Raw genomic sequence first — 15359 nt, 5'->3', positions numbered from 1 at the left:
AGCAGCCCTCGCTCCAGTGGGGAGTTGCAACATGGAGTAAGCGGGGCTTGAGCATTCACTCTGCCAGAGCCGAGGCGCACACTGAGATGGTCACAGGAAACTGGCAGGCACTAGAGTGATCCTTTATCGGCCCTCTCCAACCTGCCTCAGGGGCAAGCCAGCTTGTGTGTGTGTGTGTGTGTGTGTGTGTGTGTTTCTGGGTATGGGTGTGCAAGCAGAGTCTAAGTTTTCCACAGCCCTCCTGTTAATTCCAGCAGTCCTCCAACCAGCCAAGGGGGTTGGTCTCCCCTGTGTAGGACGCCAGGAGTGGAATGCCCAATCTGTGGCTTGAACTGCTCACTCCCCAGGGCAGGTCTCTGCCTGTGTAATCTCCCTTTTCCTCTGAGTCCCCTCCCAGTGGCAAGGTCCCAGCCTGATCACTTTTCTTCCCTTCCTATCTGATTACGTGTGGATCTTTCTTACAGCCTTGGTTGTACAGAAGTCTTTCTGCCAGTTTCCAGTTAGTTTTCAGTGAGAATTATTCCACACACAGATGTATTTTTGATGTGTTCGTGGGGGGAGGTAAGTTCCACATCCTCCTACTCTGCCATCTTGATCAATCTAATGAGTCTTCTTTAAACACTTTAAAGATGTCATTTCACTGACCTCTGAAACAGCCATAATTTCTGATGAAAAAAACCACAGTGAGGCAAATTGTTGTTCCACTATATGTAATGTGTTGTTTTTTTCTGGCTGCTTTCATGATTTTCTCTTATCTTTGGTTTATAGCAGTTTGTCTATAACATGAATAGGTGAAGTTTTCTTCACATTACTCCTATTTAGGGTTCACAGAGCTTACATTTATGTCTTTCACCAAATCTGGGAGGTTTTCAAACCATTATTTATTCTGCCACATTCCCAGTCTCTCCTCTTTCTGGAATTCCCATTACATGTATGTTATACATTGTGGTTTTCCTACAAGTCTGTGATGTATTTTTCATTAAAAAAATATTTTTTTTTCCTCTCTTCCTCAGAGTGGACAATTTCTGTTGATATACCTTCAATTTCACTGACCCATTTCTCTTTCATTTCCATTTTGCAACTAAAGCCACAGACGGAATTTTTAAAAATTTAAGATACAATTTTTAGTCCTAGAATTTTCATTTGGCTTTTAAAAAATATTTTCTATTTCTCTGCTGAGATTTCCTATCTTTTCATTCATTTCAATTGGCTTTTCCTTTTACCTACTGAGCATAGTTATAAGAGCTGCTTTAAAGTTCTTTTACAGTAATTCCAACAAATAGATCATCACAGGATTGGCTTCTATTTGTTATCTTTTTCCTTTTCAGGTTCTTCATATGTTAAAAAATTTTAGATTACATTCTACACATTATAAATGTTGTGTTTTAGAGACTCTGAGTTTTCTTATATTTGCAAAATAATGATGTTTTTAACAGACAATTAACTTTATTAGATTCAAGCTGCAAACTCTATTTCACCTGTGTTGAGCAGCACCTCAGTTCAATTCTTTTAGCCTTAGCTTCAAGCTCCTTTAAAGTCTGTTCCATGCATGTGTGGTTCAGCATTCAGCCACAGACTTAGGCAGAGTCTAAACAAAAAATCTGGAGCTTCCTTTCTCTGATACTCTTCTTTTTGAGATTTCCTCCCTCACGTTCCTGTGGCTGTGGCTGACCCAGACTCTGTACTTTGGTGTTTCAGCCCAGAAAGACTGGGTTTTCGTCAGTTTAGTTGCTCTGCACCATGATTTGACTGCAGCCTTTCCTCAGGCTAATAATGCCTTAAAAACAGAAAACTTGCTCAGTGCTGGTGCTTCCCTGATGGCACAGTGGTTAAGAATCCACCCCCCAATGCAAGGGACATGGGTTTGAGCCCTGGTCCAGGAAGATCTTACTTGCCATGGAGCAACTAAGCTCGTGTGCCACAACTACTGAGCCTGTGCTCTAGAGTCCGTGAGCCACAATTACTGGGCAAGCCCATGCGCCTAGAGCCTGCGCTCTGCAACAAGAGTAGTCCCCACTTGCTGCAACTAGAGAAAGTCCATGTGCAGCAATGAAGACCCAACACAGCCAAAAATAAATAAATAATACAATTTAAAAAAGTTTCAATTCTTCTCCAAAATCTGCCAACTTTTGTTCACTTTCCAGAACCTTCAGGGAGTTGTTGTTTGTGTTTTGTTCAGAGTTCACAGTTGTTATCTATAGAGTGGTCAGTCTGTTAATACGTCACTCTGCCATACCAGAGTCCGAACTCTTCAACACTACTTTTTTTAAGAGTAATCTTTTAATTTTGAAATAACTTTAGATTTTCAGAAAAGTTACAAAGATTGAGTACAGAGAATCCCTGTATACCTCACACCCAGTTTTAGTTTCCTCTAATGTTATCCTCTTACATTATCATGGCACATTTGTCAAACTAAGAAACCAATATTGGTGCATTACCATTAACTAAACTATTGATTATTCAGATTTCACCAGTTTTTCCATTAATGTCCTTTTTCTATTCTAGGATGCATTCGAGGATTCCACATAGCATTTAATTATTATGTCTCCTTAGTGACCTTTTTTGTGTCTTTTCCTGGTTGTTTTTTTTTTCTGACCTTGACAATTTTGAGGCTTACTGGTCAGGTAACCCCACAGAACATCCCTCAATTTGGGCTTGTCTGATATTTTTCTCAGGATTAGACTGGGGTTATGGGTTTGGGGGAGAAATACCACAGAAGTGAATTGCTCCTCATTACATTCTATCAAAGCATAGATGATATTCACACAACATCACTAGTGATGTTAATCATTCAGTTAAAGTACTATACTTTTTGAGGAATTACAGTGTATGCAAAACTTGTTTCTACATTTTCCCTTCTTCTTAAAAAAGTTTTATGGAAACTCCTTGATTAAAGATATCATGTAGTCCCACCCCTCACTTGAAATCGCTTCCTTTCAGCTGTAAATACTAAGATTAAATAATAGGAATTGATAATATCTAGAGAAGTCTGTCATGGAAAAGAAGATATGCAGAGAATGATACAAATACATGTTTCTTCCAAATAAGTTCTTAATATCTTGTGGTAGGCCAATAGTGCATAATAGAATTTAATGGCATGCCTTTCCTTTATTAGAAGATTAACAGCTTAAAACATTTAGTTATCTGGCTTTAGGATGGTGCCTGAGGAGTCTGATGGTCATGAGAAGAGAAGTAGAAAGAAAAATGTGTGCATGAAATAAAGACCAGCTATTTTAAGTGTAAAACAAATATTGGACTTGAGGGCACAATCGTTCAAAATCATAAGTTTGAGTTTTGGTATGCTCACTCTGAACTAAAAAGTACCAATCAGCATGTTCAGATAAGAGCACAAAGATTCTCTATTTGTACATTCTCCAACTCCATCCCAGCCAAGGAGCGAGTCTTAGGAAACTGACTTTCACTCCTTGAGTCATAAATTTGCTTTTGATTGTCACATCTCTATAGAAAGCAATTTAGGAAACACATTATTTCATGACATTAAATTTATTTCTATAATTAAAAACTAGTTTTTAAGAAATTTGGGAGTGTAAACCAGTTATTCGAGCTTAATTGGGGTATTTTATAAAATTGTTTTCAGTAAAAGGTCTGTTTCAGTGGTTTAAAAAGCCAGCTTGAAAGCTTAATATACAAAGAAAATACCTAAACATGAGGGAAGGGGATGTTGGAGAGGGGGGCTCCTAGAGCTCTGACCACTCCATTCCTCTTCTATGGTCTTTGAGGTGTTTCAGTAGCCCCTTTAAAACTCACAGCTCAAACCAAGGTAAATGATTCCAAGAGTTCTCAGTATTTACCATTACATTTCACATATTTTAATAAAAAACTCTTTGGGAGAAACATAAGGCATACAGGTGTCTTTATTGGGGGTGCGCCAAAAGATGAGTTATTGGCTTCAGAATACAAATGAACTTATTGACAAAATAGAACAGATCAATCAGAATAAAATATTTTTCTTTAAAAAATTAGGGGAACAAAACTGCATTAACCTTTTTTCTCTCCATCCTAGAAATTACATAGCTGACTGTATTTCACAGTAGCTAACCCATGTGAATACAGGACAAGCTATGGTTCTCACCTGAAAGTGGCCACGAAGTTCACTGTGGGCCAGCCTAAGACAAAGGATTTCAGGGCATTGGTGTTGCCTTCTCCCACTTCATCCACACAGCTTGCTGTCCACATGTCACTTAATTTTATTTTATTTTTTATCTTAAAGTTGTTGTTATATCTAGAAAGATAAGAACCAGACAGGATTTTTTGTTATTCTGTTTCTTAAATTTTATGAGAACTTCTATACTTGTGATAAGAGGACAGTTTCCACTAATCATGGGCAAAGAATGTCTTACTCGTTTTTCTTACCTTCAGTGCCTACCACAGTAAATTGTAACATTTGGCTACCTTAGCCCAAAAAGGCCGCTGAAACATTTGGTGTATTGGTCCTCATGCCTGCATTTATGGCAGCAAATAGCCATAAACTGGCAACTTTATTTTTCTATACGTCGAGCATTGCATTTGGATCAAAAACCTAATTTTAAACTTACTGCTGTTATAAAAAAATAATTCTTTTATTATTTACAACTTGCTTATTTCCAAAATTATTTGAGTGGCTGAATAAAAGATTAAACATAAACATTATTTATTAAAATATTTATAAAATTTTCACTTTATATGCACTAAAAAATATAAACTGGAATTAATTAGAGAAATTTACAATGCATTTCCAACTGAGTGGTTATGATTTTCTAGTCTTTAGAAGCAAAGATTATTTTAAATTTCCTTTTTAAACCATTTCCCCTTATATTTTGGCTAAAATTGAAAAAACTGTAGCCTAAGAATAGACCTTAAACTAAGCTGAAAAAAAAAAAAGATGCCAGGAAGTATTATATTTAAGTAGAGTTGATGCAATTAATATTTATCTCTGGATACAGAGAAAGTGATTTACTTTTAAGCTGGCAATGAAATTGCTTTTTGACAATTTCTATCTAATCCCCCTTACAACCCTGATATTGACACTATCATATCTCTTGACCTAGTTTACAGTTTTAATGCTCATAATGGACCTGAGACTTAAATAGTTAGAAGGCACTGGTAAGGATAAAAAGAATGCCCAGGGACACGTCGGTACTTCCTATCATTCAGAGCCATTTATGGAAACATTAAAAGCTAAAATGAAATTAAAGATGCTTCATATGGAAGTATCCCTAAAACTCATCATGGAATATTTAAAGCTAAAATTCTTCAGTAGGATTTATAAAATGTAAAGGGATTTTTCAGGAACTATACATGAAGAATAATCTAGATTCAAAGCCTCATCTATGCTTCCTGTAGCACACACAATGTGAGTACAATAGAAAAGTGCCTTGAGGCACAATGCCTTCATTCTATATTTCATTTCAGTATTTTTCACCCTATTGTTATAAATCATTCGATTTTTTAAAAAGTAAAATCCTACTTCTTTTTTTTTTTCCTTTAAAAAATCTTATTTCTTGATGGCAGCTATCTAGGTAATATAAAACTGAAACTATGAATCTTTTCCAAGGAAAAGTATGTTTCCATATCTGTTTTCATACATTTTGAGTTTTTTAATGCAGGCCTCTCTTTATATTAGATACTTCAAATACCATGTGGGAACTTGTATACCTAGTGACTTGGAAAAAGCCATTCCAACGATTCCTTCCCTAGATCAATAAAGTACCAAGATTTCCACCTCATTATACAAAAAACAAGGAACTGTCCAAAAGTGTAAACAATACTTCCATTCTAATGGTCAATATTTATTGAGAACTTACCATTTGCCAGTCACTGTTAACACTTTACACATATTAAGTTTAATCCTCAAACATTTTAGAGATGAGGAAATGTTGTCACAGGGAGGTTAAGTAATTTGCCAAAAGTCAAACAGCTTAACTGGCAGAGCTAGAATCCAAACCTGAGCAGGGTTGATTCTTGAGCTTGTTTATGCTCATAACCATTAAGTATCTATAAAAAGCCCTGGATATAGTCATTCTTACAAAGCACCTGGAGGTGACTTTGTATCCATGAAGTTTCCTTCAGCTTTACTATCTTAAGACTTACTTTTTCAAATCTCCTCACCTACAAGGCTTTCTGATGGGACTGTTTATTATGGAAGTAGGGGAGAAATCTCATGAACATTTATGTCCATAAAGCTAGAGGTACTAGTTTAAAAATATTTAAAACAAGTATTCCAATAAAGCTTTATATTAAGATGGATAGTATTAGGGTCACAGTGTGTATCTTCAGATTTTTCACTCTCAATTTCCAACAGTATTAGACTATTCCAATGGAAATTTAAAAGTATGAATTCCAGTAAACCGTTGAAATACATAGGATTCTAGAGAGATTTCCCTCCATTCTAAGATGGAGATGGTCTATTAAATACGTTTTGGGGTAGAGAATATGGTATATTCTACAAGTATCTGATGGTAATTCTACTGGTAATGAATTAATAATCAGAACTTTTTTTCTCCTCATCTTTTTGACCTACACAGAATTCATCATTACTTCCCTATTTGTTTAGGAAATAAAATATGAGAATAGTGATGGCTTAAGAGGGTATGAAACAACTACTTTCATTTCCTTTTAGTAAATTCCAAATAGGTGCTCTATGGCTATTAACAGAGATAATATCAGCTTCTTTCTAAATACTCTGATGCTCATAAACATTGTTTTAAAAAAATGTAAAGCCCTACTTCTATAGGAAAAATAATTTTTAATTCAGCTTTCTAATGAATATCAAAAGTGGTTCCTAAGGTCACATCCAGCTTTAATACTTGTTCTAATTCAGTATGGAAAAGAATGACAATAAACTCAAAACAATTTTAGGCAAACATTGTCAACATTCAGCATAAAATGGAGCAAATAAAATACCTTAGCCAAAGAAAGAAAGACTTTGGGCTTTCATTGTTCTTCTTTTTTTTTTTTGTTTTTTTGTTTTTTTGTTTTTTGCGTTACGCAGGCCTCTCACTGCTGTGGCCTCTCCCGCTGCAGAGCGCAGGCTCCGGACGTGCAGGCTCAGCGGCCATGGCTCACGGGCCCAGCCTCTCCGCGGCATGTGGGATCCTCCGGGACCGGGGCACGAACCCGCGTCCCCTGCATCGGCAGGCGGACTCCCAACCACTGCGCCACCAGGGAAGCCCCCTCCGTTGTTCTTCTTTATCTAACTCCTTTAGATGGTAGGTTAGGTTGTTTATTTGAGATTTTCCTCGTTTCCTGAGGAAGGCCTGTATTGCTATAAACTTCCCTCTCGGAACCACTCTAGCTGCATATCATAAACTCTGAAGTGTTCTGTTTCCACTTTCATCTGTCTCAAGGTATTTTCTGATTTCTTCTTTGATTTTTTTCATTGACCCATTGTTTATTTTGTAGCATGTTGTTTAGTCTCCACATGTTTGTGACTTTCTTTTTGTAATTGATTTCCAGTTTCATACAGTTGTGATTGGAAGATGCTTGATATAATTTCTATCCTGTTAAATTTGGTGACACTTGTTTTCTGGCCTAGTATGTGATCCATCCTGGAGAATGTTCCATGTACACTTGAAAAGAATGTGTATTCTGCTGGGTTTGGTTGGAGTGTGCTGCAGCTATCTATTAAGTTCACCTGGTCTATTATGCCATTTAAGACTACTGTTGCCTTAATGATTTTCTGTCTGGATGATCTGTTCATTGATGTAAGTGGGGTGCTCACATCCCCTACTATAATTGCATTATTGTCAGTTTCTCCCTTTTAACATTTTCTCTTTTAACATTTGCTTGATATATTTAGATGCTCCTGTACTGGGTGCATGTATGTCAATGAGTATAATACCTCTTCTTGTATTGATCCCTTTATCCTTACCTAATGCCCATCTTTGTCTTTTCTTATAGGCTTTGTTTTAAAGTCTACTTTATCTGATATGAGTATTGCTACTCCAGCTTTCTTGTCTTTTCCATTTGCATGAAATATCTTTTTCCATCCCCTCACTTTCAGGCTGTATGTGTCTTTAGCTGTGAAGTAAGTCTCCTATAGGCAGTATATAGATGGATCTTGGATTTTTTAATACAATCAATGTTTTTTGATGTATTTTTTCCAATGACATTTAAAGTGATTATTGATAGGTACTCTTATTGCCATTTTGTTATTGGTTTTCTGGTGTTTTTGTTTTCCTCTTTGTTCCTTTTTTCTTGTGGTTTGATGATTTTCTTTAGTGGAATATTTGTGTTCCTTTCTTTTTAGTTTTTGTGTATCTATTGTAGGTTTTTTTATTTGTGATTACCATGGGGTTCATATATGTTGACGTATATCTACTTGTTTTAACCTGATAGTCATTTAAGTTCAAACACATTCTAAAAAAATCTACATTTTTTCTTCTTTCCCCCACATTTTGTGTTTTTGATGTCCTATTTCACAAGTTCATATTTATCCCTTAACTGTTTATTTTAGTTATAGTTGATTTTTACAATTTTTGTCCTTTAGACTTCATACTGTCTTATTTAAGTCATTGATCCACAGCCTTTACTGTATATTTTCCTTTATTAGTTGTATGTTTCCTTTTCTGTAATTTGTTACTTCTTGTTGTAGCCTTTTCTTTTCTACTAAGAGAAGGCTCTTTAACATGTTTCAGGGTCAAGTTAGTATTGATGAGCTCTTTTAGTTCTTGCTTGTCTGAGAAGTTCTTTATCTCTCCTTCAATTCTGAATGAAAACCTTGCTAGGTAGAGTAACCTAGGTTGTAGGTTTTTCCCTCTCAGCACTTTTAATATATCATGCCATTCTGTTCTGGCCTGCAAAGTTTCTGTAGAAAAATCAGCTGATCGCCTTATGGGGGTTTCCTTTACATGACACTTTGTTTTTTCCTTGCTGCCTTTAGAAGTCTCTCTATCTTTAACTTTTGCCATTTTAATGTGGTATGTTTTGGTGTGGGTCTCTTTGGTTTCATCTTGTTTGGGACTCTCTATGGTTCCTGCACCTAGTTATCTGTTTCCTTCTTCAGGTTTGGGAAGTTTTCAGTCATAATGTCCACAAATACCTTTTTTGGCCCGTTTCCCTCTCTCTTCTCCTCTGGAACCAGTATAATACAAATGTTAGTATGCTTGATGTTGTCCTACAGTTTCTTTTTGATTAGTGATTTTCATTATTCTATCTTCTAGAACACTTATGCATTCTTTTGTATTATCTAGTCTGTTAATTCCTTCTAGAGTGTTTTTCATTTCAGTTATTGTATTCTTAAGCTCTGACTGGTACTTTTTATATTTTCTAGTTCCTTGTCAAAATTCTCACTGTGTTCATCTATTCTTTTCCCAAGTTCAATTAGCTTTTTTATTACTACTACTTTGAACTCTTTATCTGGTAAGTTATTTATCTGTTTCATTAGTTGATTTTTTCAGGTTTTTTTTCTTGTTCTTTTGTTTGAAACAAATTCCTCTTTCTTCTCATTTTGTTTAACTTTCTCTGTCTCTATGAAATTAGGTGAATACTTACCTATCCCAGTCTTGAAGCAGTGTCCTTGTGTGGGAGTATTCCTATTCAAGTATGTGTGTTCTCAGTGGCTTTGGTGGGAGAGCTGGATCTGAACTGAGCATGCGTCATATCTTCCCCCAGGGTGTGTTGGCAGCTATCAACTTGGTGAGAGGTAGGGCTGGAGGCAGAGGCCTAGAGCCAGAGCCAGGTATAAACTAAGCTTCTCCTATGTTCAGTAGCTATCACCACCCTATTTGTGGTAGGGTCAGGTCCATACTGTTGGAGCAGAAGCCCTGAGGGTCAGATATGAGCTGGTTCTGTTCCTCTAAGTATGCACTCTCCCCTCTCCCAGCCATGGTACCTTCACCCCAGAGGGGAGTAGTGATGCAGCAAGAGGGATTTGGAGCAGGCACCTGGTGCAGCTAGGGCACACACTGGGATGGCTCCAGCATGTCAGTCAGAGCTTCAGACAGCTCCTGATCTGTTGCCCTCTGTGAGTGCCAGCAATAAACATCCTTGCCGCATTTAACTGCAGTGCTGGGTCTGAGCTGGCTCCATCCCCTGCAAGTGCACACTTGCCTCGGCAACATTAGCCTTCATCCTAGTTGGTAATTGCACCAGAGTTAGAGGCGAGGCTGGGGTGTTCACTATTGTCAGAGCCCTGGGCAGTTTTAATCTGCTTCCTCTGCCTTGTTTTGGGAGTAAGCAAGAGCGTGTCCATTTCTTCATGGGTGGAGTCTCGGTTTCTTACAGCCCTCCTGTCAGTCAATGGTTTTCAAACCAACTAAGAGGACTTTTCTTCCCAGTGCTGGCTGGGGTGCCCAATATGTGGTTCAAACCCCTCACTCCCCAGGGAGGATCTGCAAGCCCATGATATCTCCTTCCTCTTCTCTTCCCTTCCTAGGGATGTGAGTCCTGACCTGATTGCTTCTCCTCCCTTCCTTCCTGACTCCCTGTGGATCTTTCTTTACAGCCTTGGTTGCTGAAGAGTCTTTCTGTCAGTCTCCAGTTTGTTTTCAGTGAGAATTATTTTCATGTAGATGCACTTTTGATGTGTTTTTGGGGGGAGGTGAGCTCAGCGTCTGTCCTCCTACTCCACAATCTTTATCTCCTCCCCACCCACATCTTATTTGTGACATGGCATAACTTAGGTGTGAGGGTATGGATAGTAGAAAAAAGTTTACCATTCTCTAGTGACAAAAAATCTCTTTGATGAGACTGGATTTGTTAAACTACTCTTTCATGATGTTTCATAAATAGTGAGAATGGGGGAGGGAGCAAGTTGTAACTATCGTGTTCTAGGTTGGATGATAACTGCACTGGCATTTAGTGTTGAGCGAAAAGTGAATTCTTTTGGTTACCTCTAAAGTATATTCCAAATATGTCTGCATCCTTCCTTTAACTGCCATTTCCCCAGATAAAGCCTTCATTATATCTCATCAGGACTACTACAATAACCTCCTGTCCAGTCTCCTTGCTTCTACTCTTTTCTGTCCTCTAATCCATTACCTATCATAGCCAGAATGATATTTTAAAAATATGTACATTATTCTACTCCCCTAATTAAAACCATTTGGAATGAAATCCAAACTCCTATCATAGCCTTTGTGGTACCCATCCTCCAATATGGCCCCCAATGATCCCGGCTTCCTAATACACTTGTGTAGTTCCCTTCCAATTATACCAAGGTTGATCTGTGTGGCCAATAGCCCCTACATCAGAAATGATGGTATACTACTTTCAAAATTAGGTTATAAAAGACTGCAGCTTCTATTTTAGGTGTTCTCTCCCTTTAATACTCTCTTCCTCACTCTCTTGGATCTTTCACTTTGAAGGAAACAATACCATGTTACAAGCAGCCCTGTGGAGAAACTTACATGGAGAAGAACTCTGGAAAGCAGCCATTGTGGAACTGAGGCCTGCCAGGATCCAAATAAGTGATCTGGGAAGTTTCAAGATTCTCTCCAGTTAAGCTCTGAGATGACTATAACCCTGGTTCAACACCTTGACTGCAACCTCATGAGGGTCCCTGAGCCAGAACCACTAGCTAAGCCATTCCCAGATTCCTGACTCAGAGAAAATGTATAAGACGTTTGTAGTCATAAACTGTTATGTTTTGGGGTAATTTGTTATACAGCAATAGACAATTAATAGATAATTAATGCAGCCCATAAAGGTCCTGATAACTTGATCCTTGTCTATTTCTCCAATCTCAATTTGTATTACTCTCTTCCTGCTTATTATGCTGGCCTTCTTTTAACTCCTCCAAAGGGCCAAACTTTCCCTACCACCCTTGTACCTGCTGTTCCCTCTGCCTAGAATACCCATCTCCCTAATATCTGCATGGCTAGTTGCTTTTCATTCTTCATTGATTTATTTCCCCCCGACTATACCTACCTAACATATATCCCATATTTCACTTCACCGTATTTTCTTCACAGCATTAAGCACAATTTGTCATTTCTCCCTACACACATTAGAATGAAAGCATCAAAAAGCAGGGACTGTACCCATCATATTCTTCACTGTATCCCCTTTATTTATTCAGAGAATGGCACACAGAGTGGGACTTAAATGAACACTTGTTGAATGAATAAATAATTAAAACATCTTTTCAAAACCAAATCAAAACAAAACAAACATAAGACTCACTTCAGATATTAGTTATGGTAACAGAGGCCAGATATTCTTACAGTGAACATTGAATATAAAGGTTACCTTTGTTGGTGGAAATGCAATTTTATAATGATAACCAGGAGAGAGCGTCCAGAATACCTACTTGATTTTGGCCACGATAAACAGATCATTGAACAGGAAAAGATGTCGCTCCTGCCTCTGCAGACCTCTTTTCAGTTCTACCCGGCCATCAATTAGCAGAGTTCTATTGGAGCACAAAAATGATGACAGAAATGCACATGTGTCCACGCTAGCAGAAGGACTTTCCCTGTAACAGATCAAACACCACAGATCTTTAGTCAAATGATAAAATATAGGATTGAGTTTCTACAAAAAATTATAGGTTAAATTTGGTCAAGAAATATAAAGCTCTATAATTTTTTTAATGCAATGGCATAGTTTTCTAACAGGTCCCTCCGTCTGTCTCCACATGGTGGTCCTTAATATTTTATTATAAAATTTTTTAAACAAAAAGCAAAATTAAAAGTTTTATAATAAACATATGTATATCCCAAACTAGATTCTACCATTAAAATTTTACTGTACTTGCTTTATCAGATACCTATCTCTCTCTCTCTCAATTAACTCATTCTATTTTTGACATTTCAGTAAAATCTGCATACATTTCCCCCTAAATACTTCAGCATGCATATCATGTACAGTGAAATGCACAATTCTTAGGTGTATATTTTCTGAGTTTTGACAAACGTATTCACTTGTGTAATTTAAACCCTTATCAAGATATAGAACATTATCATCACTCCAAAAAATTTCCTTTTATCCCTTTTCAGTTGTTATAGTAATTAGATGAAGACAGCCTCTATGTATTGGCTCAAGTTGTTTATCTCTTTGTTGCAGGCTGAGATCCATTAGCTCCAAAGTCTGCTGGGACTAAACTAACATTTTTATATACCCAATTATTTAAAAAATAACCCAAAACAAGCAGATTTTTAACCATTTTATAGCTTGCCTGCTTTGTATACTCCACAAAACTACACCCAAAACCTGCTAGCCATTGATAAGACAGAGGCTTGTGGTTATAAGACCCAAGTCACTATTACATTTGGAGTTCTCTGACCCAGACTCCCCACCGTGCTACTGAGCAACATCATTTAGACATGTAATCTCCAGAGCCACCCACTCCAATCTCCTTCACCTCAGGAATTCCTTTGCCCTCCTCCTTTTTTGGATAGTGGTCCTTTGGCCATAAACCTCTAGATCGTCTCATGCTGTAAGGGACTTCCTTTCTTATGCAAACCTGTCCAAGGGTCATATATTTTTCATTGATCAGCCCCCAAGTCCCTCAAATTCCTTACAACAGTCAATCCCTACTCCATCAACCCCAAGGCAACCATTATTATGATTTTTCTTCCCACTGAAGATTAGTTTTGCCTATTCTAGAATTTCATATTAACAAAACCTTAGTATGTACTCTTTTCATGTAAGATATTTCTTACTCAGCATGTTTTTGTTACGTTTATTAGTAACCCATTCCTTTATATTGATGAACAGTATTCCACTGTATAAATATATCAGTTTGCTTATTCATTCTCCTACTGATGGACACGTGGGCTCTCTCCAGTTTTTAGCTATTATGAATAAAACTGCTATTAAACTTCTATTGATCTTTTTTATGACCTATGTTTACATTTTTCTTGGAGAAATATCTCACAGTGGAATTGCTGGGTCACAGAATAGGTGTTATGTTTATTTTTAGAAAAAAAATACCAGGAAGTTTTCCAAAGTGGTTGTACCAATTTATATTTTCAACAATAGTGCAGGATAATTCTAGTTACTTCACAACCGTGTCAACATTTGCATTATCAATCTTCTAAATTTTGGCCATTCTAGTGTATATATAGTAGCGTCTCATTAAGATTTTAATGTGCATTTCTCTGATGACTAATAATGTTGAACACTCATGTTCTTATTGGTTATTTGTATATATTAATTTGTGAACTGTCTCCAAATATTTTGCCTACTTAAAAATATTGTGTTATGTATCTTTTTATTATTGAGTTGTAGGAATTTTTTATATATCCTGTATCTATCTATCTCCTGATATACATATACATACACACATATGCACATACATACCTATACAATATACATATATATACACATATATATATCCTCTGTCAAATGTTTTGCAAATATTTTCTCCCAGTCTGTGATTTGCCTGTACATTTTCTTAAAACTTAAAAAGTTTTTGATGAAGTCTAATTTATCATTTTTAAAATGGTATTTGTTTTCTGTGTCCTTTCTAAGAAATCTTTGCCTACCCCCAAGTCATGAAGATACTCTCCTATGTTTTCCACTAAAACCTGTATGATTTTAGTTTTTACATCTAAGTCTATGATCTATCTTAAATTAATTTTGGTTTATGGTATAAGGTAGGCGCTAAGCTTCATTTTGTTTTTCTATACGAATACCATATTGTTCCAGCACCATATGCACAAAAGGTTTTCCTTTCCTCAGTGGATTGCTTTGGTACCTTTGTTGAAAATCACATGACTGTAAGACCATGGGTCTATTTCTAGGCTGTCTATTCTGTTTCACTGATCTTTTTAAGAATTAATCTATGCCAGAACCACATTGCCTTATTATTCTATCTTTACAGTAAATCATGAAATTAGGTAGTATAAATCTACCAACTTTTTTTTTTTTTAAATTGCTTTGGATAATCTAAGTCTCCTGTATTCACATACACATTTTTGAGATTAACGAAGATGAAGAACACGGTAGAGAAAACACATTGTGGCTGGGGAAGAAGAGATGAGTGCAGCTTCAAATATACTGAGTGTGGAATTACCAGGGGACTAGGTGACATGGGGAGATAAGGCAGGCAGCCAGCACTTAAAAGAGATGTCATATTTGTTATCACACAAAGACAGTTGCATAAATAATACTATGGGAATGACTAGAACTGCCCAAAGGGGCAAAGAATAAGAAAAAAGGCAGAAACACATCCCTGAAAAAAATGTAATCTGAAGGGGTGAAGAAAGGAGGAGAATCTGTGAACAAGATGGAGAGTAGTGAATAAAGCAGCAGAAAAAGAAGAATAAAAAGCAGTGGTGGTCTGTAGTACTGAAACTGAAGGGGATAACAAGTTGAAGACTGAGAAGATGTCTGGGAAAAAAGTCATCAGTTGTTCATTAAGACCTTCAACAAAACAGTTCCAGGAAAATGATGAGGGCAGAACTCAAATGGTC

General features: G+C 36.9%; 1 protein-coding gene across 1 annotated transcript in view; it reads right to left on the bottom strand.

The window, feature by feature from the left end:
* Positions 1-15359, bottom strand: part of ARHGAP20 (Rho GTPase activating protein 20) — a 148769-nt gene that overhangs the window by 46414 nt on the left and 86996 nt on the right. The window contains exons 3-4 of the mRNA XM_027082366.1: positions 12251-12415; positions 4094-4243 (exon numbers count right to left, since the gene is read on the bottom strand). Of these exons, the coding sequence (XP_026938167.1) occupies positions 4094-4243; positions 12251-12415 (315 nt within the window). The remainder of the gene's footprint in view (positions 1-4093; positions 4244-12250; positions 12416-15359) is intronic.

The sequence above is a fragment of the Aethalodelphis obliquidens genome, unplaced genomic scaffold, assembly GCF_003676395.1.
Source record: "Aethalodelphis obliquidens isolate GAN/ISIS:26980383/991018 unplaced genomic scaffold, ASM367639v1 scaffold46, whole genome shotgun sequence".
Classification (NCBI taxonomy): Eukaryota; Metazoa; Chordata; class Mammalia; order Artiodactyla; family Delphinidae; genus Aethalodelphis; species Aethalodelphis obliquidens.
Note: the sequence above shows the minus strand (reverse complement) of the source record. Positions and strands in the feature narration are given on the sequence as shown.